Below are 15,994 nucleotides of genomic sequence, written 5' to 3'. Positions count from 1 at the left end.
ATGTCTCTCTCATCGGAACTTTTAGGGCCCAAGAGACTGACACTCACTTCAGATACTGCACTCCGTCAGGGGTGGCTGGTACGTTGTACCTTCTCATGTACTCATGCATCTCTGGGAAGCTCTGCCGCACGTAGTCCTCAGCACTGCTTTCCCGGACAGTTCCGAAACGGAAGCCTTGAGAAGGATGATGGAGCTACCAGGGAGAAACAGAAAGGGCTCTAACAGACAGCACTCGTTTACTTACTTGTCTAAAACATTTTCATTTGCAATGATTGAGCCCATTTTAAGCATCAAAAGGCACTAGCATGCAAACAAAGTGTGCAGACACAGACGTTGGCATATGCTTGTTTGTATTCAAGCACGTTCTGCCCTCAGAAGGAAATACATAGGAATGACAAACCGAGTGTACAGAACAGTTATTTTGCTTCATATTGAGAACCTAGTACCTTTTCCTCTTTTTTTCCAAAAATGTTACTATAGTTACATAGTACGTGTGTGTGTGTGCGTGCGTGTGTGTGTGTGTGCGCGTGCGTGCGTGCGTGTGTGTGTGTGTGTGTGTGTGTATGAGTGGGTGGTTGGGGAGCACATAGGCCATGATGTACATGTGGAGATCAGGAGACAACCTGTAGGAGTCACATGTCTCCTTTCGCTGTGTGGGTCCTGGGAATTGAACTCAATTCATCGTCTTGGTGGCAATCACCTTTATTTAAGTTATCTTGGTGGCTCCCTAGTAGATAGAATTCTTGAGGCAATGTCCAACTAGGCATGCACAAATAATATCAAGCTGAGAATTGAATACTAAAACATGTCTTTGTGATTAAAATTCAGTAGTTAAAACTGTACAAAGGGTAAGTTTAAGATATCCTGGGATGAGAGTATACTTTGCCCAATGCTGTGAATACTCTGATTTCATGTTACTAATCTTGACGCTGTATTCCATGTTAAATGTATTGAGCTTACTTCTGGTGTCGCTATGCATTATCCTTTCTCCATTAAGTGGCTGCAGAGTGCAGCGGTGAGTCATGCTGTGTATTTTGTCAAACGGAACAGTGCCTTAGGCAGGCACAAGGGAGGAGGGGACAGCAGAGTTAGAGCCAGGAATGTCCTAGGTTTCCAGGATTCAAGATCTCACATGGAGGGGGCAGTGAACTGAGACCCCTGCTGAGACATTGTTCACTAAGGAAAATAAAAATATGGCACAGCACGCACATGCCATCTTCCTCAGCTCAATTCAGAGACACACTGATATGGGACGTAAAAATGATATTCTGCCAAATAGATGAAAGAACTGGGACTGTGTCATATTATAAACATATTCATGTGTCAGCAGTAGTATAGAGGTGTTTCCTCTCTTCAACTGTTCCAGTAAGGCCTTTCAGCGTCTGTGTTCTGCTTCATATTGACATATTTTATATTACTGATATTGATCTGAAGTCCTGGAGATCGGGTCATGAATGGACTGTATGGACTTTCTAAACCTCATGAAATTTCAAACAACAATGCATATAAAAACGTATTTGGAGCCAGGTGGTGGTGGCTCACGCCTTTAATCCCAGCACGCAGGAGGCAGAGGCAGGTGGATCTCTGTTAGTTCGAGGCCACCCTGGTCTACAAGAGCTACTTCCAAGACAGGCTCCAAAGCTACAGAGAAACTCTGTCTCAAAAAAAACCAAAAGAAAAAAAAATGCTTTTGAAATTGTCTTCTATGGAAGGCGACAATATAGAATTCTTTTTAATGAAAATAATCAGGCTTTCAAGGTATTTATATCTCACACACGAAGAGCTCACTATAGGAACATTTGATATATTTGAAGATGAGTGAATTTTGACCCACACTAAAAAAAATCTAATAATTGCAACAGTTAAATAACCTACATGTCAAATTTTTATGGAATGTTACCCAATGTATAAATTTTGGTTGTGAGATGTATTTAATAAAACAGGTGCTCTCACAGAAATAGAACATTTATGGGGCTTGACCAAAATTGCCTATGGATGTGTTTGTTTAAATACTATCATTTCCCAGTAATATAGTTTATTTAGTCACGGCTTGCTGAGACCCTATAATGTACAACTCTCAAAGTCCTATCTGTAACCTGAACTCTGATCACCTGGCTATCAACGCTATTTCTTTGGATGCTCTACTGTTGAGTATGACAGTGTGACATACCCTTGTGTCCACCATAGTTAACCCGCACTCTGAGCAAGTGCTAACATTTCTGTCACTATAACCTTAATGAAGCACAAACAAGAACAACTAACACCGAGGGTTTATGTTGTACCTACATGGAGCTGAGTCCTTCACACGTTTATCCTGTTTAGTGCTTATGACTCTGTGGGCGGGAGCACTATTCCTCCTTTCTTTAGATGACCGGTGTGCTAAAGCTCAGGGAAGCAACCCATATAAAAACGACTCGGAGGGAATGGACAGGGTTGGGTTAGAACCCAGGTCTGTCTGATTTAAAGGCTGATGCTGTTATTTACCACATCATCCTGCCTTCCAGCTCCTGCGAACAACTGGAAGTTCATCAGAAGCATCCCAATAGCCAATAGCCCTCCCATCTCCCCCTGTCTCTGTGTATGTGTTCATGAGCATGTATGTGTGTGCGGGTGTGCATGAGGCTAGAGGTCAACATTGAATGTCTTCCTTAATCACTCTTCATCTTAGCTTCTGAAACATAATCTCTCATTTTGCCTGAAGCTCATTGGTTAGACTCATTTGAATGGTCAGCAAGCCCTGCAGATCCTCCAGTCTTTGTGTCCCAGTTCTGGGATTGCAAATATACAGCACTCTTCTTGATTTCTTGCTTGGAGGATCTAAATTCAGGCGCTCATGCTTATGAAGCAAACACTGTCTCAGTTCATTGGCAGTTTTTTCTTCGTATTCTCTTGAGTGTGCAATCCCAGGCCAATATTCACAATAGCATCTGCCGCAACTTGAGCATAGGCGTACCAGTCTTTTCTCTATGCTATACCTGTTCATTTCTTAAGACCTAAATCAAGATTCTCTATGTTGAGCCTTTGTAGTTTTTTCTTTTCCTCACTATCTACTGACACTTCTCATCGGCACTTCCATTGACTTCATGTGACTCTGGCAAAGCAGTAGATCTGAGGTTTTGAGAATGGAAAATTACTTAAAGTGGATGTTTCTATGAAATCTAAGTTAGTATGGGTAATAACATCTAAGTTCACAAGACTAACTTAGATTTCATGGAAGCATCCACGTCTCCAGTCCAAGCAGCCGTTATCTCTGTCTTCTTCCAAACCACTCACGGTCATCATAGAACTCAAATCTGGTCATGCTACTCTCTCCCTTCATGCTCATCAGTGACTCCTCATGCTCTTGGGGTAAAAAGCCCAGTGCCGACTTGGTTGAGCATAAGTTTGTTCCTGTCTTGCTTCTAGACTCATCTCCCCACTCAAGCAATTGATGCTTCAGCAGTTTCTTCAATTTAAATTTTCCTTTTCCTTTTCCTCTTTGACTCAAAACCATTGACTCCCTGTTTTATGATAGCTCCTGCATGTAGGCTTCACTTTTCTTGGAAGGACCTCTCCTATTCCCATACCGCCTTTGTCTAGATTATTCCTGCATGTCACATCCTCAAGGAAGCCTCCTGTAAGAACCTCCTAGTATACCTAAAGTTTAAAGTAGTTCTGATAATAGTTTAAACTGTTTGTTACAACTGCCTACTACATGTCCACGCCCATGAAAGCAGAACCCAAGTCTTTCCTATTCATGGATTTGAGTCTTTAACAAACATTAATTGCTGTCATTGTCGTCATTACCACCATCATCTGAAAACACACTGCTTGGTACAGAGGGGGTGTTGGAAGGTTTAGAAATCATAAGAGAAGCATCGTTATCAACAGGGAATCCTCTCGGGTTTCGTGCACGACAAGTTTCATACTTTTGTCATTTGCCTTTCTTTAAAATCTGTTGCCTTTCATTGATGCCTTCATGCTTTCAAAACAAGGCATCCTGTTTTCCTGTGTGATACTCTAATGGAAAATTACAGTGGGCTTCTCAGTGGCCGTAGAATAATAGAAGCATAAATGAGATCTAAGAAGCGATTGATGCATCCCAGTGGGTCACTGTAGCCCATCCTGTGCATAATTCAGACAGCCAGGGATATGAGGAAGCTTGAGTCAGGGACAGAGGATAAAGATTTACAAAGAGCTAAAGTGTTTGAGCTGCATTCCAGCCACCACCAGGCGGGCCCAGAGAGACAAACATTTCTTTTAAGATTCCACTAAATACTCTACCAGCTCACCCAATTCTGTTTCTATTGTACCATCCTCTTCTGGCCTTGGGGAAATAATCTAAGGTTAAACTATCTATTTGTGTGTGAGTTGTTCAGTGTTAATGGAATACTTAACTCTACCTGCAGCACACAGAGACAGCACCAGGCAGACATTTCCCAGAAAGGAGAGAAATGCCTCAAAACAAATGAGAGCAGGCTCAGGGAATGAGTTTGTCTATCCAAGGTGAGTATGAGGCTTCAGTTTAAAAAAGCAATCGCAATGAAAAGTGGTCCCTACAGTCTATTTGCACCCACCTGAGAGCAGTATTTAAGATTATAAAAGGGGAGGTAGCACTGGGCTTGGTACGGCACCTTTCAACTCTGGGGGAAAGGGCCATTTTTAATTTTTCCAAATGAATGATGTCTGCTAAATTTTCTAGCTCTTCCCATGTGACATTATTTTATACACTTAAACTCGAAGGATTCTATAATATTTTAGGAAAGGATTCTGTAAAATTTTAAAGAAAGGCAAATGACAATATTGAATTGGTTCAGAGGAGTTTCTGTATGATCTAAACACTCTTTTTTATAATTTTATTGAGCTATACATCTTTCTGTGCTCCCCTCCCTGCCTCTCTCCTCCCGTACAACCCTCTCCCATGGTCCCCATGCTCCCAATTTACTCAGGAGATCTTGTCTTTTTCTATTTCCCATGTAGATTAGGTCCATATATGTCTCTCTTAGGGTTCTCATTGTTGTCTAGGTTGTCTGGGATTGTGATTTGTCAGCTGGTTTTTCGTTACTTTAAGTTTAAAAACGACTTATGAGAGAGTAATATGATAATTGTCTTTCTGGGACTGAGTTACCTCACTCAATATGATGTTTTCTAGCTCCATCCATTTGCCTGCAAATTTCAAGATGTCATTAATTTTCTCTGCTGTGTGGTAAACCATTGTGTAAATGTACCATTTCCTTATCCATTCTTTGGTTTAGAAGCATTTACATTGTTTCCAGGTTCTGGCTATGACAAACCAGGCTGCTATGAACATAGCTGAGCACAAGTCCTAGTGGTACAACTAAGCATCCTTTGGTTATTTACCCGAAAGTGGTATTGCTGGGTCTTTAGGAAGATTGTTTCTTAATTTTCCGAGAAATCGCCATACTGATAAAGCTTGAACTTTCACCGGCAATACAGGAGTGTTTCCTTTACTCCCCAGCCTCTACAGCATAAATTGTCATCGATGTTTTTGATCTTCGCCATTTTTATAGCTATAAGATGGAATCTCAGAGTTGTTTTGATTTACATTTCTCTGATGGCTAAGATGTTGAGCATTTCCTTAAGTGGCTTTCAGCCATTTCATATTCTTCTGTTCAGAGTTCTCTGTTTAGGTCCATACTACATTTTTAAAATTAGGTTATTGTTCTTTTGATGATCCATTTCTTGAATTCTTTGTATATTTTGGAGATCAGCCCTCTGTCTGATGTGGGGTTGGTGAAGATCTTTTCCATTCTGGAGGCTCCCGTTTTGTCTCGTTGACCTTGTTCTTTGCTTTACAGAAGCTTTACAGTTTCAAGAGGTCCAATTTATTAATTGTTTCTCTCAGTGTCTGTGCTACTGGGTTTATATTTAGGAGGTGGTCTCCTGTGCCAATGCATTCAAGCGTACTTCCCACTTTCTCTTCTATGATGTTCATTGTGGCTGGCTTTATGTTGAGGTCTTTGATCCATTTGGGCTTGAGTTTTGTTAATGGTGATAGATATGGATCTATTTTCATTCTTCTACATGTTGATATCTAGTTATGCCGGCACCATTTGTTAAATATGCTTTCTTTTTTCCATTTGATATTTTTGGCTTCTTTGTCAGAAATCATGTGTTTGAAAGTGTATGGATTAATATCCAGGTCTTCAATTTGGTTATATTGGTCCTTCTGTTTGTTGTTATGCCAATACCAGGCTGTTTTCAGTACTGTAGCTCTATAGTAGAGTTTGAAGTCAGGAATAGTGGTGCCTCTAGAAGTTCCTTTATTGTACAGGATTGTTTGGGATATCCTGGGTTTTTGTTTCTCCATATAAAGTTGAGTATTGTTCTTTCAAGGTCTGTGATGAATTTTGCTGGGAATTGCATTGAATCTGTAGATTGCTTTTGGTAAGATTTCCATTTTTGCTATGTTAATTCTACCTACCCAAGAGCATGGGAGATCTTTCCACTTTCTGGTGCCTTCTTCAGTTTCTTTCTTCAAAGATTTAAAATTCTTGTCATACAAGCCCTCCACTTGTTTGGTTAGAGTTACTCTGAGATATTTTATGCCATTTGTGGCTACTACGAAGGGTGATGTTTCTCTGATTTCTTTCTTGGCCCATTTATCATCTGTGTAAAGAAGGGATACTAGATATGATTTTTTTTGTCTTGGTTTTTCGAGATAGGGTTTCTCTTTAGCTTTGGAGCCTGTTCTTGAACTAGCTCTTGTAGACCAGGTTGGCTTTGAACTCTGCCTGCCTAGGCCTCCCAAGTGATGGTATTAAAGGCATGTGCCACCACCACTCAGCTGATCTACACACTCTTATTATTCACTAATGCCTAAATTCATTATAGAGATTGTATTCACTGCCATTTCTCAAAAAATGAAGATTTTTATTCAATTCATTAGGTTTAGATTAGAATCTGTGGTTTTTTTTTATATCAACAACTTCACAGACAAGTCCTGGAAGAGCAATAATTCACTTCCAGCATCACTACAAAATGACGTTGTATTTATTTGAACGTCTCCAGTGACAAGGAAGTCACTCTTAGTCATATTTTCTGCATATGAAGTGTGACTTTGAATCCCCATCCATCAATTATCCTATTTATATATAAAATGACAGAAATAAAGCAATACATGTATCAAGATTACTGTTTTCTTTTCTTTTTGTTTTTGGTACTTGCAAACTTTACTAACATCATTGGCCATCAGAGAACTACAAATAAAATCACACAAAAATTTCATCTCACCCCAACCATCAAGAAAGAACAAACACTAACACGGATGGGAAAGGTTCTCTTAGACAGTGCTTGTTGGGATATAAGCTATTCCAGCCATGTATAAATCAGTGTAGAGTAAAACAGAACTAACGCATGACCCAGCTATCCCATTCCTCGGAATTTTCCCTAAGGACTCCTTATTTTCTTTTAATCTTTTTGTATTTATTCTTTGTGTCTTTCACATCATGCCTCCAGATGCCATCCATCCCCCCTCACTCAGAATAAAAAATTAAAGAAAAAAGGAAAAAAATGGAGAAAGGGAAAATCTTGTCATGGAAGCTGCAGCGTGACACAGGGACTCACACAGGAAAACCTTTTATTCATACGTTTTAACATGCATGCGTTCATCACAAAGAATCATTGGCCTGGTCCAAGGTTCCTGACCTCTGCCATATCATTCATGCTGGACCCTCACTGGGACTCTTCCTGGACATTCTGTTGCTGCCCTTTGTCCTGGAGATCCTATAGCCCTGGGTCCACAGGAAAGATCCCACCTCCTTCCCATGCTCCAGAATTTCAGACATGGGGAGGATGTTGCACTGGGCCAACATATAACCCTGGTCTGAGCCAGGGTAGTTACAGGGTTGGTCAGTCTGGTAGCTCTCCCCTGTCTTCACCATCAGGGTGATCTCTCTAGCATTACCTTGGCTAGCTTACCCCTTGGAGAGAGATGAGCAAGGGGCTGGGCCAGTTGTCCTGCTTTCATGCCCTCAGGGTCGGTTCTCCTAAACCTATCTATACCTTCAGGGCTAGCTGTACCATGTTGTGCAGGTGAGTAGAGGCACCCTCCCTACCACCGCAGCTGCTGAGGGGCAGGGACAGCTCTGCCACTTTTACGACCTCAGAACTAACTCTTCCACTTGCCTCAGTCATCAATGGGCAAGCTGGGGAGGGCATCATTCCCCCACTCATGATGCCACACAACAGATGAATAATGGGACAGCTCTCTCATGTTCACAGCTTCAGAGTTGGCTCACCTTTTCCAACGGGGTCAGCTCTACTGTGCTACCCAGGCGAGGTGCAGTCTACTTTCCCCGAGTGCTGCAGCTGGCAAGGGAGAGGGCCAGCTTGCTCAATTGTCATAGGCAGTAAGGGGTGAGAGGTAAGGGGGTACATCTCTCCCCCACCCACACCACCGCATGGCAGATAAGTAGTGGAGATGACTCTCCCATGCTCACAACTTTGGGGCAAGTTCACCCACACCTCTGCTAACAGGTTTGTCTCTTTTATGCTTCCTAGGTGAGGTGCAGGGCCTGTTCTCCTTCTCTATTGCCTCAGGGCCAGCTCTCCAACCTGCGTCAGGTGTTGATGGGGGGTTATCTAACCCCCACCCATGCAGCCACAAGACAGATGAGTAATGGTACCTAAGTACCTAAGTACCTAAGACTTGCTCAAGGGATTGGGCTGGAGTCAATTTGGATTTGACTCCAGCCCTGATTTGGAGCTCATATTTGCCCTTATGTAGGCACATGTCTGTGTTTACATGTGCATTAGTGCTCAGGTTTTGATGAAAAGTGAAATGACACATAACTAATTGTGCTACAATTTTAAAATCATGGCTTTTTTATGGGTTTGGTTTTATAACATACATTTATTTCAAATGAAGGGCAGCTGTCTACTAAGCAGGGCCCTGGTGATAATTACACAGGTACATGAACACACTAAGGCTGTTTCTGACAAATAAGGTTGAATATTCATTCCTGCTACATGGTCTAAATTAGAATACAGAAAAACGAGGCAAAAAGTATTGTTTCTGAGCCCTTTTAAGTGCTTTCATAATGCAAATGTAAATGATTCTTATTCTCTGGTTTTCTTTTCTGTATTGTTTGTATTTTCTTCACAAAAGCTGTTTTCTCCATTTCGAGATAATCTGTCACCGTCTCTCCCTTCACCTTGAGTCCAAAACCCCTTTGGTTAGGTCAACTTACCTCTAGACACCAACATTCTTTGACATGACATCACATTTAATTTTTATGTGTCTTAGCTCAGATCCTTCTGACAACTTGAGTTATTGCATCAGGTCCATGAATCGACCAAGGGGGAGCAAACTATGGCCCATGGGGCCACATCTGGTCTACCACCTGCTTTCATAAATCATCCAATTAAAAAAGTTTAATTGCATCACAGCGAGCCCATTCATTGACAGATCTACAGTTGCTTCTGTGTTATGACATTAGAGTCAAGAAGGTGTGAAGTAGACCTCCTGACCATAAAGCCCGGAATCTTTACTCTCTGCCCCTCCAAAGAGACACTGTGAAGTCTGACTAGCTCTCTCACTCTCATGTTTCCAACTTTGCCTCCAGTCTGTTCCCAAATCTCAGTGGCTCCTTAGGGAGAACCGCAGTTTCAGGGCAGGGAGCAGAGATAGGTGTGATGAGCCACGGCAGGCTTCTGTGCACTACTGATGTATGTGGGCTTTGTGTGATGGGATCATACCCTCATTGTGGGTATCGATCTTCCAGATCAACGTCTCCATGACTACAGTTCTTTGTTTCTTCCTATGGCCAGTTATGGTACAATCACAGAATTTGAAGCTGTAGCAACAGTGCAAAAAAATGTATCCTATCCCATGGGCAGGTACGTTGGGGATAGCCACCACAGGTCTGAGTTTATGGGAAAAGGCCAATGACACACCTCCTTATGGAATCTCGATATTTGTTCATTTTGTCTTTCTTTTGATTTCCCTCTATTCCTTAGTCTTTTGGCTGTATGTCTTCCTCTCATAAATGCTGGAGTTACTTATTATTTCTGTTATTTTAACAATAATGATAGCTAATGGTTATTTGTCATTTCATTCCAGCAATAATCCAAGATATTAAATTCATCACCTTGTTTAACCCTTATAACGCATATAAGTCATTGCCTCTATTTTAAAGATGGAGGAAGCATCTCAGTATCTGAAGCATGGCATGCTTAAACAGCTTGACCAAGGCCATACATCCAGAAAACATCAGTTCAAGGAAATGAACCCAGGAACCCAAGAACTTGCACTATCCATCTCTTGTTCCTTTATCTCTGGTACATGTTATTGCTGGTGTATTATTTCCTATTTTTCTTTAGGACACAGTTTCTTTTAGAGAGATTGCTCGGAGAAGCTATAGATAAGGCACACATCCCCCAAATATAATGATCAGTTTCAGCCAGGCGACTAGTGGCAGCTTACAACAACAAGACAAAGTACTGATACCCTTTGAGTGCTCAAATAAGATGTTTATCACCGCTATAGCAGCAACGGCAATATCTAGAGTGCGCTACTTACAAAAGGCAACTGTGCATATTATCCATTCATGAGACACCTTATGGTACCAGTGTTCTGATCATAAAAGCTAGATGGACTCTCCATACTCCCTAAGATCTTCATCCTGGGTCCTGTGATGTTCAAAGACATGTGTTCAACACCCAACAATCTTGGCAGGAAGTGTAGAACTGAAAACATCACTTACATCCTTGGAAACGAATTTCCTGATCCTTGCACTACGTGTTTTCACACACGTTTCTATTGCTGTACTGGGCATCTTAACACTTGTTTACCTGTTTGTTCTACTTGCTTTACATATGGGTGAAAGCTGGAAATTAATTAAAAGGAAGGTATTAAAGTTTCTTAACTGTAACAATATGAAGTCCAGGCTAATGGGAAGATGAGAGGTTGACATGTTAGAGATCATTTAACCCGTTCACTTATTTTTATTGATGACAATGCATGTGCCTCTACTTATCTAGCACTCTGCATGCATCAAGCAAACTGATAATGCCTCAGTATGGATTATGTCATTGAAAGCATAGGGCAGCAGCCGTAAATACAAAAATGCCTGTTATCATATTCAGCTTTCCCATGATAGACCAAGGTTTTAGTCCAAACAATACCTCCATAGAAGTCACTCAATCATCTTAAGCTTTAACTTCGTCTGATTCCAGAGGCTCTCAATCTGCACATTCTATTGTACTACTTCTTTATCTAGGCCCATTTAGACCCACGATGAGAAAATCAAAAGTGAGTTCCTTCATGACCTACAAGTAATGCAGAAGAAACCAGAAAATAGCCCCGACTCTGATCCCAATATGATCTGTCATCTCCCCATGTCAATATGGCTGATAAAATGGCCGTTCTTTATACAACCACATGTCCTCGTCTACTGTTTATGAGACTCCAAATTTCTGGTCTTTATTCCATTCTCTAAGGAATAATTTCCTGAATTAAAATTGCTGAGCAACAACCACAGAATACCACAGTGGGGCCCATTTACAGAGCCTGCTGCTTTTCTGTTTCATTAATAACATTGCAATAGTGAAGCTCATTTATTGTCATGGTCTCCAACTTATATATCTGCCTTTAGACACCATGGAGAGAAGCCAGAGTGCTACCGGATTTCTGCAGAGCAATCATTGCTATTCTGCTACAGTTCTTCTGTGTACTTCTTTGTTTCCCACCTTTCTGTCAAGGAAGACATTTTGCTTTCCCTCTTCTCTGTTCCTGGCTCCAACACCTTCTTTTCTGCTCATCTGACACAGCCTATCTTTTTCAGTCCAATGAGCCTCTTCCTAGTGTCTTACTGAAAAATCTCCTGCACTTAAAACTGGCATATAGACCAACGGAACAGAATAAAGAGCCCAGAAATAAATCCGTGGATTAGAGCCAACCAGGTTTCAACAAAGGTGCCAGGGATACACAATAGGGAAAAGGACAATCTCCTTAATAAATGGAGTTGGGGAGGCTGGGTATATGTATATGCAGAAGACTGAAATTAGATTAGTATTGCATTGCATACAAAATTATCTCTACATGGATGAAATACTTAAAATATAACTCTTCAAACTATGAGTGTACTACAAGAAAATATAGAGGGCATGCTATTTAACACTCACTCAGAGATATTTTTGGGAATTTTATTTTATTTAAAAAATATTTTACATGTACAAGTATTTTTTTAATGCACTGTGCATGACATGTGTGCAATACTCAGAGAGGCCAGAAGTGGGTGCTGGATCCCCTAAGATTGGAGTTACAGGTGGTTGTTTTACCATGTGGGTGCTGGGAATTGAATATGAGTCCTCTGGAAGAGAAGTCAGTACTCCTAACTGCTGAACTATCTCTCCAGCCCCAGTGATTCTTAAAAATATGACCTCCAAAGTACAGGCAACCACTAAGGTATATATGTCACTACCGCATCCATAGGGTTATAGTGCCATGCTGGTCATTAGTGTGGTTTGTGGGTATCATAGCTGGGTAGAATTACTGATTACTTCTCTCCTTGTGTGTATCTTCAGGTCCCAAGAAAACTAGTCCTCAGGGTGGGGAGTGTTCAAATCAGTTCCAGTTCAGGAGTCTCTGGGCCCTGTTTCTGAAGTGTAAGTCCCTTTGACTTCTGGGAAGTAACAGCTTTCTCTCTGGACTTAAGACGTGCTTGACAAGAGGGATACCATGTCTAGTACTGGAAGCCTAAGTAACTACTCAATATTAGTGAAGCCATGGTTATTGGAGGAGAATCTTCTATCACTACTTTACTAAAACAGCACAAACTCTAACAATGATCTATAAACATTTATTCATGTATCCACAGATATGTGTAGTCTTAACCTTTCATTAAGGAAACTTCTTTTTTGAAACTGACAGAGGCCGCTACAGAGAACCACAACCAATCAAACTGCAGAAGCCAGTCCCAAGGGATCCATCTATAATACACTCCTATATCTAAAGCTCAGACAATCTTGTGGAAGACAGCTTGGGGGTTGTAAGAGTCAGAGGATCAGGGACTCTGCTGTGTGACTGTGTCCCCTAGCAACATCAGAAGCTACAGCTATAAAGCCTTGCCAACATGACTGCCCAAACTTGAGTGAACTGAACAGGGAGGACAACAACAAACATGTCAAACTGCTGGGGGAAAAATCCCACAATCCTCAGCTCCACACAAAGAGCTACAGGCAGCTGAGGAAAGCAGGGAGCAGGGGCCGAGGCCCTCTCCAGGGAAAAGTACACCAACTGGTTATCCAGTGCCTGTCAGCCCTGAAAACACACACACACACACACACACACACACACACACACACACACACACACCATTATATGTATTTAACAGATTATATTTAGGAGTATATACGTGTATACACATACATATACATATCCAATAACAATTAATGAAAAAAGAGGCCATGAATTTAAAGTACAACAAGGAGGAACAAATAGGAGGATTTTGAGAGAGGAAAGTAAGAGAGAAACATTGTAATTAAACTACAGTCTCAGGAATAAACAAAAACATTAATAAAAAGTACAGGCAAAAGCAGTAAAACCAGAGATGGCGTTATAGTAAACTAAATGCAGGGAGGGAAGAAACAACAGTAGGAGGAATTACAGATTGGGAGGAAACGTGTGCAGCCATACATCATAAGAGGATGATATATAAATGATAGGAAGAATTAACGAAACAGTCAGAAAATCAATGCTATTGTTAAAATGATCACAAAGACCGTAATAGACATTTATCAAAAGAGACATACAAATGGCCAAGAGGCACACAAAGAATATTCAATATCATTAATAATCAGGGAAGTGTAAGTAAAAAATCACAATGAGGTATGACTTCACTGCTGTTAGCATGGCTGATATCAGACAGGCAAAAGAGGAAAAAGTGCCGGAGAGAATGTGGTGTTAAGAGAACACATTTATACTTTGACAGAATTAAAACTGAATACGAAAAACAGTTTGGAGCCTCCACAAAGAACTAAGAGCTACCATGTAATCGAACAATCCCACTGCCAAGTACATAGCCAAAGAAAATGAAATCAGCATGTGGAATCAGCCTGAGTGTCACACATTTTCACTCATCCAGCCACTGACGACACTTAGGCTGATTCCACATTATCTATAAACTGGCTAATTGAAAGAGTTCGGCCAATACGCTTGCAGCCAATGGCCCAATATGGGATCTTAATTAGCCCCTAACAACCGGATGCTACCAGCAGCTACCATTTCTTGCGCTGACTGTGTGCTTGGCCCTTTACTTATCATTCCTCTCAGGTTCAGACGAAACTCCAATTCCTCAAAGTCCAAAAGGCAGCCCAGATATCTAGAGATGAGCTCCACCTGGACTATAGGAAGATTTCCGGTTAGATGAAAGCCAGCATCCCTCAGGAGCTTGGGAGACAGGTTCCTATCTGCCAAAAGGAGTCGTTTCCATAATTACAGGCAGAAGGGACACATGGCTCTTCATGGACTTGTAACTGTGTTTTGCCCATCAAAGCACATGCTAGACTCCAGGCTCCTTTAGTATCACAAGTACATGTATGTTTCAAAGCCCCCATTCCAGTCTTCTGAACCTTCCCTCTCCCCACATACTCACTCTTCTTTACACCCTGCCCCTCTGCACGATTCTCACTGTGCTTTCTCTTCTCTACCACTGCCATCCTCCTCCTCCCACAGATAACCCTGGCCGTATCCAGTCTGCTCACAGGTTCAGTCTCCTTTCTCTCTCTGCTCTGGACTCTTCCAGATGTCTCTGGATATTCTGTTTCCGTATCCCCCCTGCCCCTCTCTCGCACTCTCTCACTAAAAACCTTCCTTTTCACCATATCATCGCGTGGTTATCATGGAGTGGTCGGGTCTGGAGTTTCTTTACGGTTTCTCCCTGCCCAATGAACTCTCACTTCAGCCTGAACTGACCCTGTCAGCTCAGTTTTGTGAATAACGTGAGTTCACTGATGGCCAAAATGAAGCTCAGAGATGTGAAATAACTTTCCAGACACTTTGGCCCATATACTCAAGTGACTAGACACACACATTTAAGCTGGTTCCAAGCCCCAAGTATCATATAAGATGATGTCATACTTGGCATTTTCAAAGATAATCATGACCATAATGCAATCACTGTAGAGTCATAAACCCTTTAAACATGTGATTCTAGGGTAAATGGAAGAATTGAGCTGTGTGTCAGGTAAAGTGGGCCCCGAGACAAGGCTGTGAAGTTACAGAGCTCCCACAGGGAGATTTCTTTAAGCTTCAGGCGCCAGAATAACCCTAGCTTTTTGTTTATGTAAGTGGCTGACAGTACAGCCAAATTTCAAGGTGAAAAATGACCTGTGGGCTGTGGAACTCAAGCTTGAGTCTTTGCCCGTCAGCATCAGTGTACTGTAGCCTGTGGCCTGAGCAGGCAGGGAGGTCCTTGCTGCACCTAGAGTCAGCAATTCTGGGCTGATTAAATGCAAATGAATGGAAGCAGCTATAAATTTACCCCGAGTCTAATGATGTAAGTATTTTGGCATAAGTCTACCCACATCCTTATGGTTTTTATTTCATTATATAACTCAGAAGGATTAAATATCAAAGCATGTCCAATTTGGCCTTTGTTCAAGGTGGGTGGGATGTAAAATAACCAATAGAAGTTCGGCAAATCCCTCAGTAGCAACCCTAGGAAATCAGCCTCAGAGCAAGGCTGCTTCAGCCGAACTTCAGTCAGACAGAAAGAGGAAATGCTGGACAATGGTTAGAAGAGATGAATTTGCCTGTACTCCATTTCTCTCCTAGGGCAGCCCCTAGAGTGAGAGACTGAATCCTGTAATTTCATTTTCCATGGCTGAAGAGTCTCGGCCCATGGAGTTAGCAGTGGAGTCACTATGATGGGCTCTCAAAGACTCAGGCATCTGCTCTGAAAGAGGGAATTTAGGAGGGAACGCCTCCTCTTTCCCCTTCCTCCTCAGAGCAGCCTGCCAGTCAGGGTCTTCCCAGCGTTTTCACTGGAGG

The 15,994-nt window shown here is 41.7% G+C and overlaps 1 protein-coding gene across 1 annotated transcript in view; it reads right to left on the bottom strand.

The window, feature by feature from the left end:
* Nucleotides 1-15,994, bottom strand: part of Grin3a (glutamate ionotropic receptor NMDA type subunit 3A) — a 205,454-nt gene that overhangs the window by 68,146 nt on the left and 121,314 nt on the right. Inside the window, exon 4 of the mRNA XM_048419746.3 lies at nt 48-193. Within this exon, the coding sequence (XP_048275703.2) occupies nt 48-193 (146 nt within the window). The remainder of the gene's footprint in view (nt 1-47; nt 194-15,994) is intronic.

The sequence above is a fragment of the Myodes glareolus genome, chromosome 16, assembly GCF_982192425.1.
Source record: "Myodes glareolus chromosome 16, mMyoGla1.1, whole genome shotgun sequence".
Classification (NCBI taxonomy): Eukaryota; Metazoa; Chordata; class Mammalia; order Rodentia; family Cricetidae; genus Myodes; species Myodes glareolus.
Note: the sequence above shows the minus strand (reverse complement) of the source record. Positions and strands in the feature narration are given on the sequence as shown.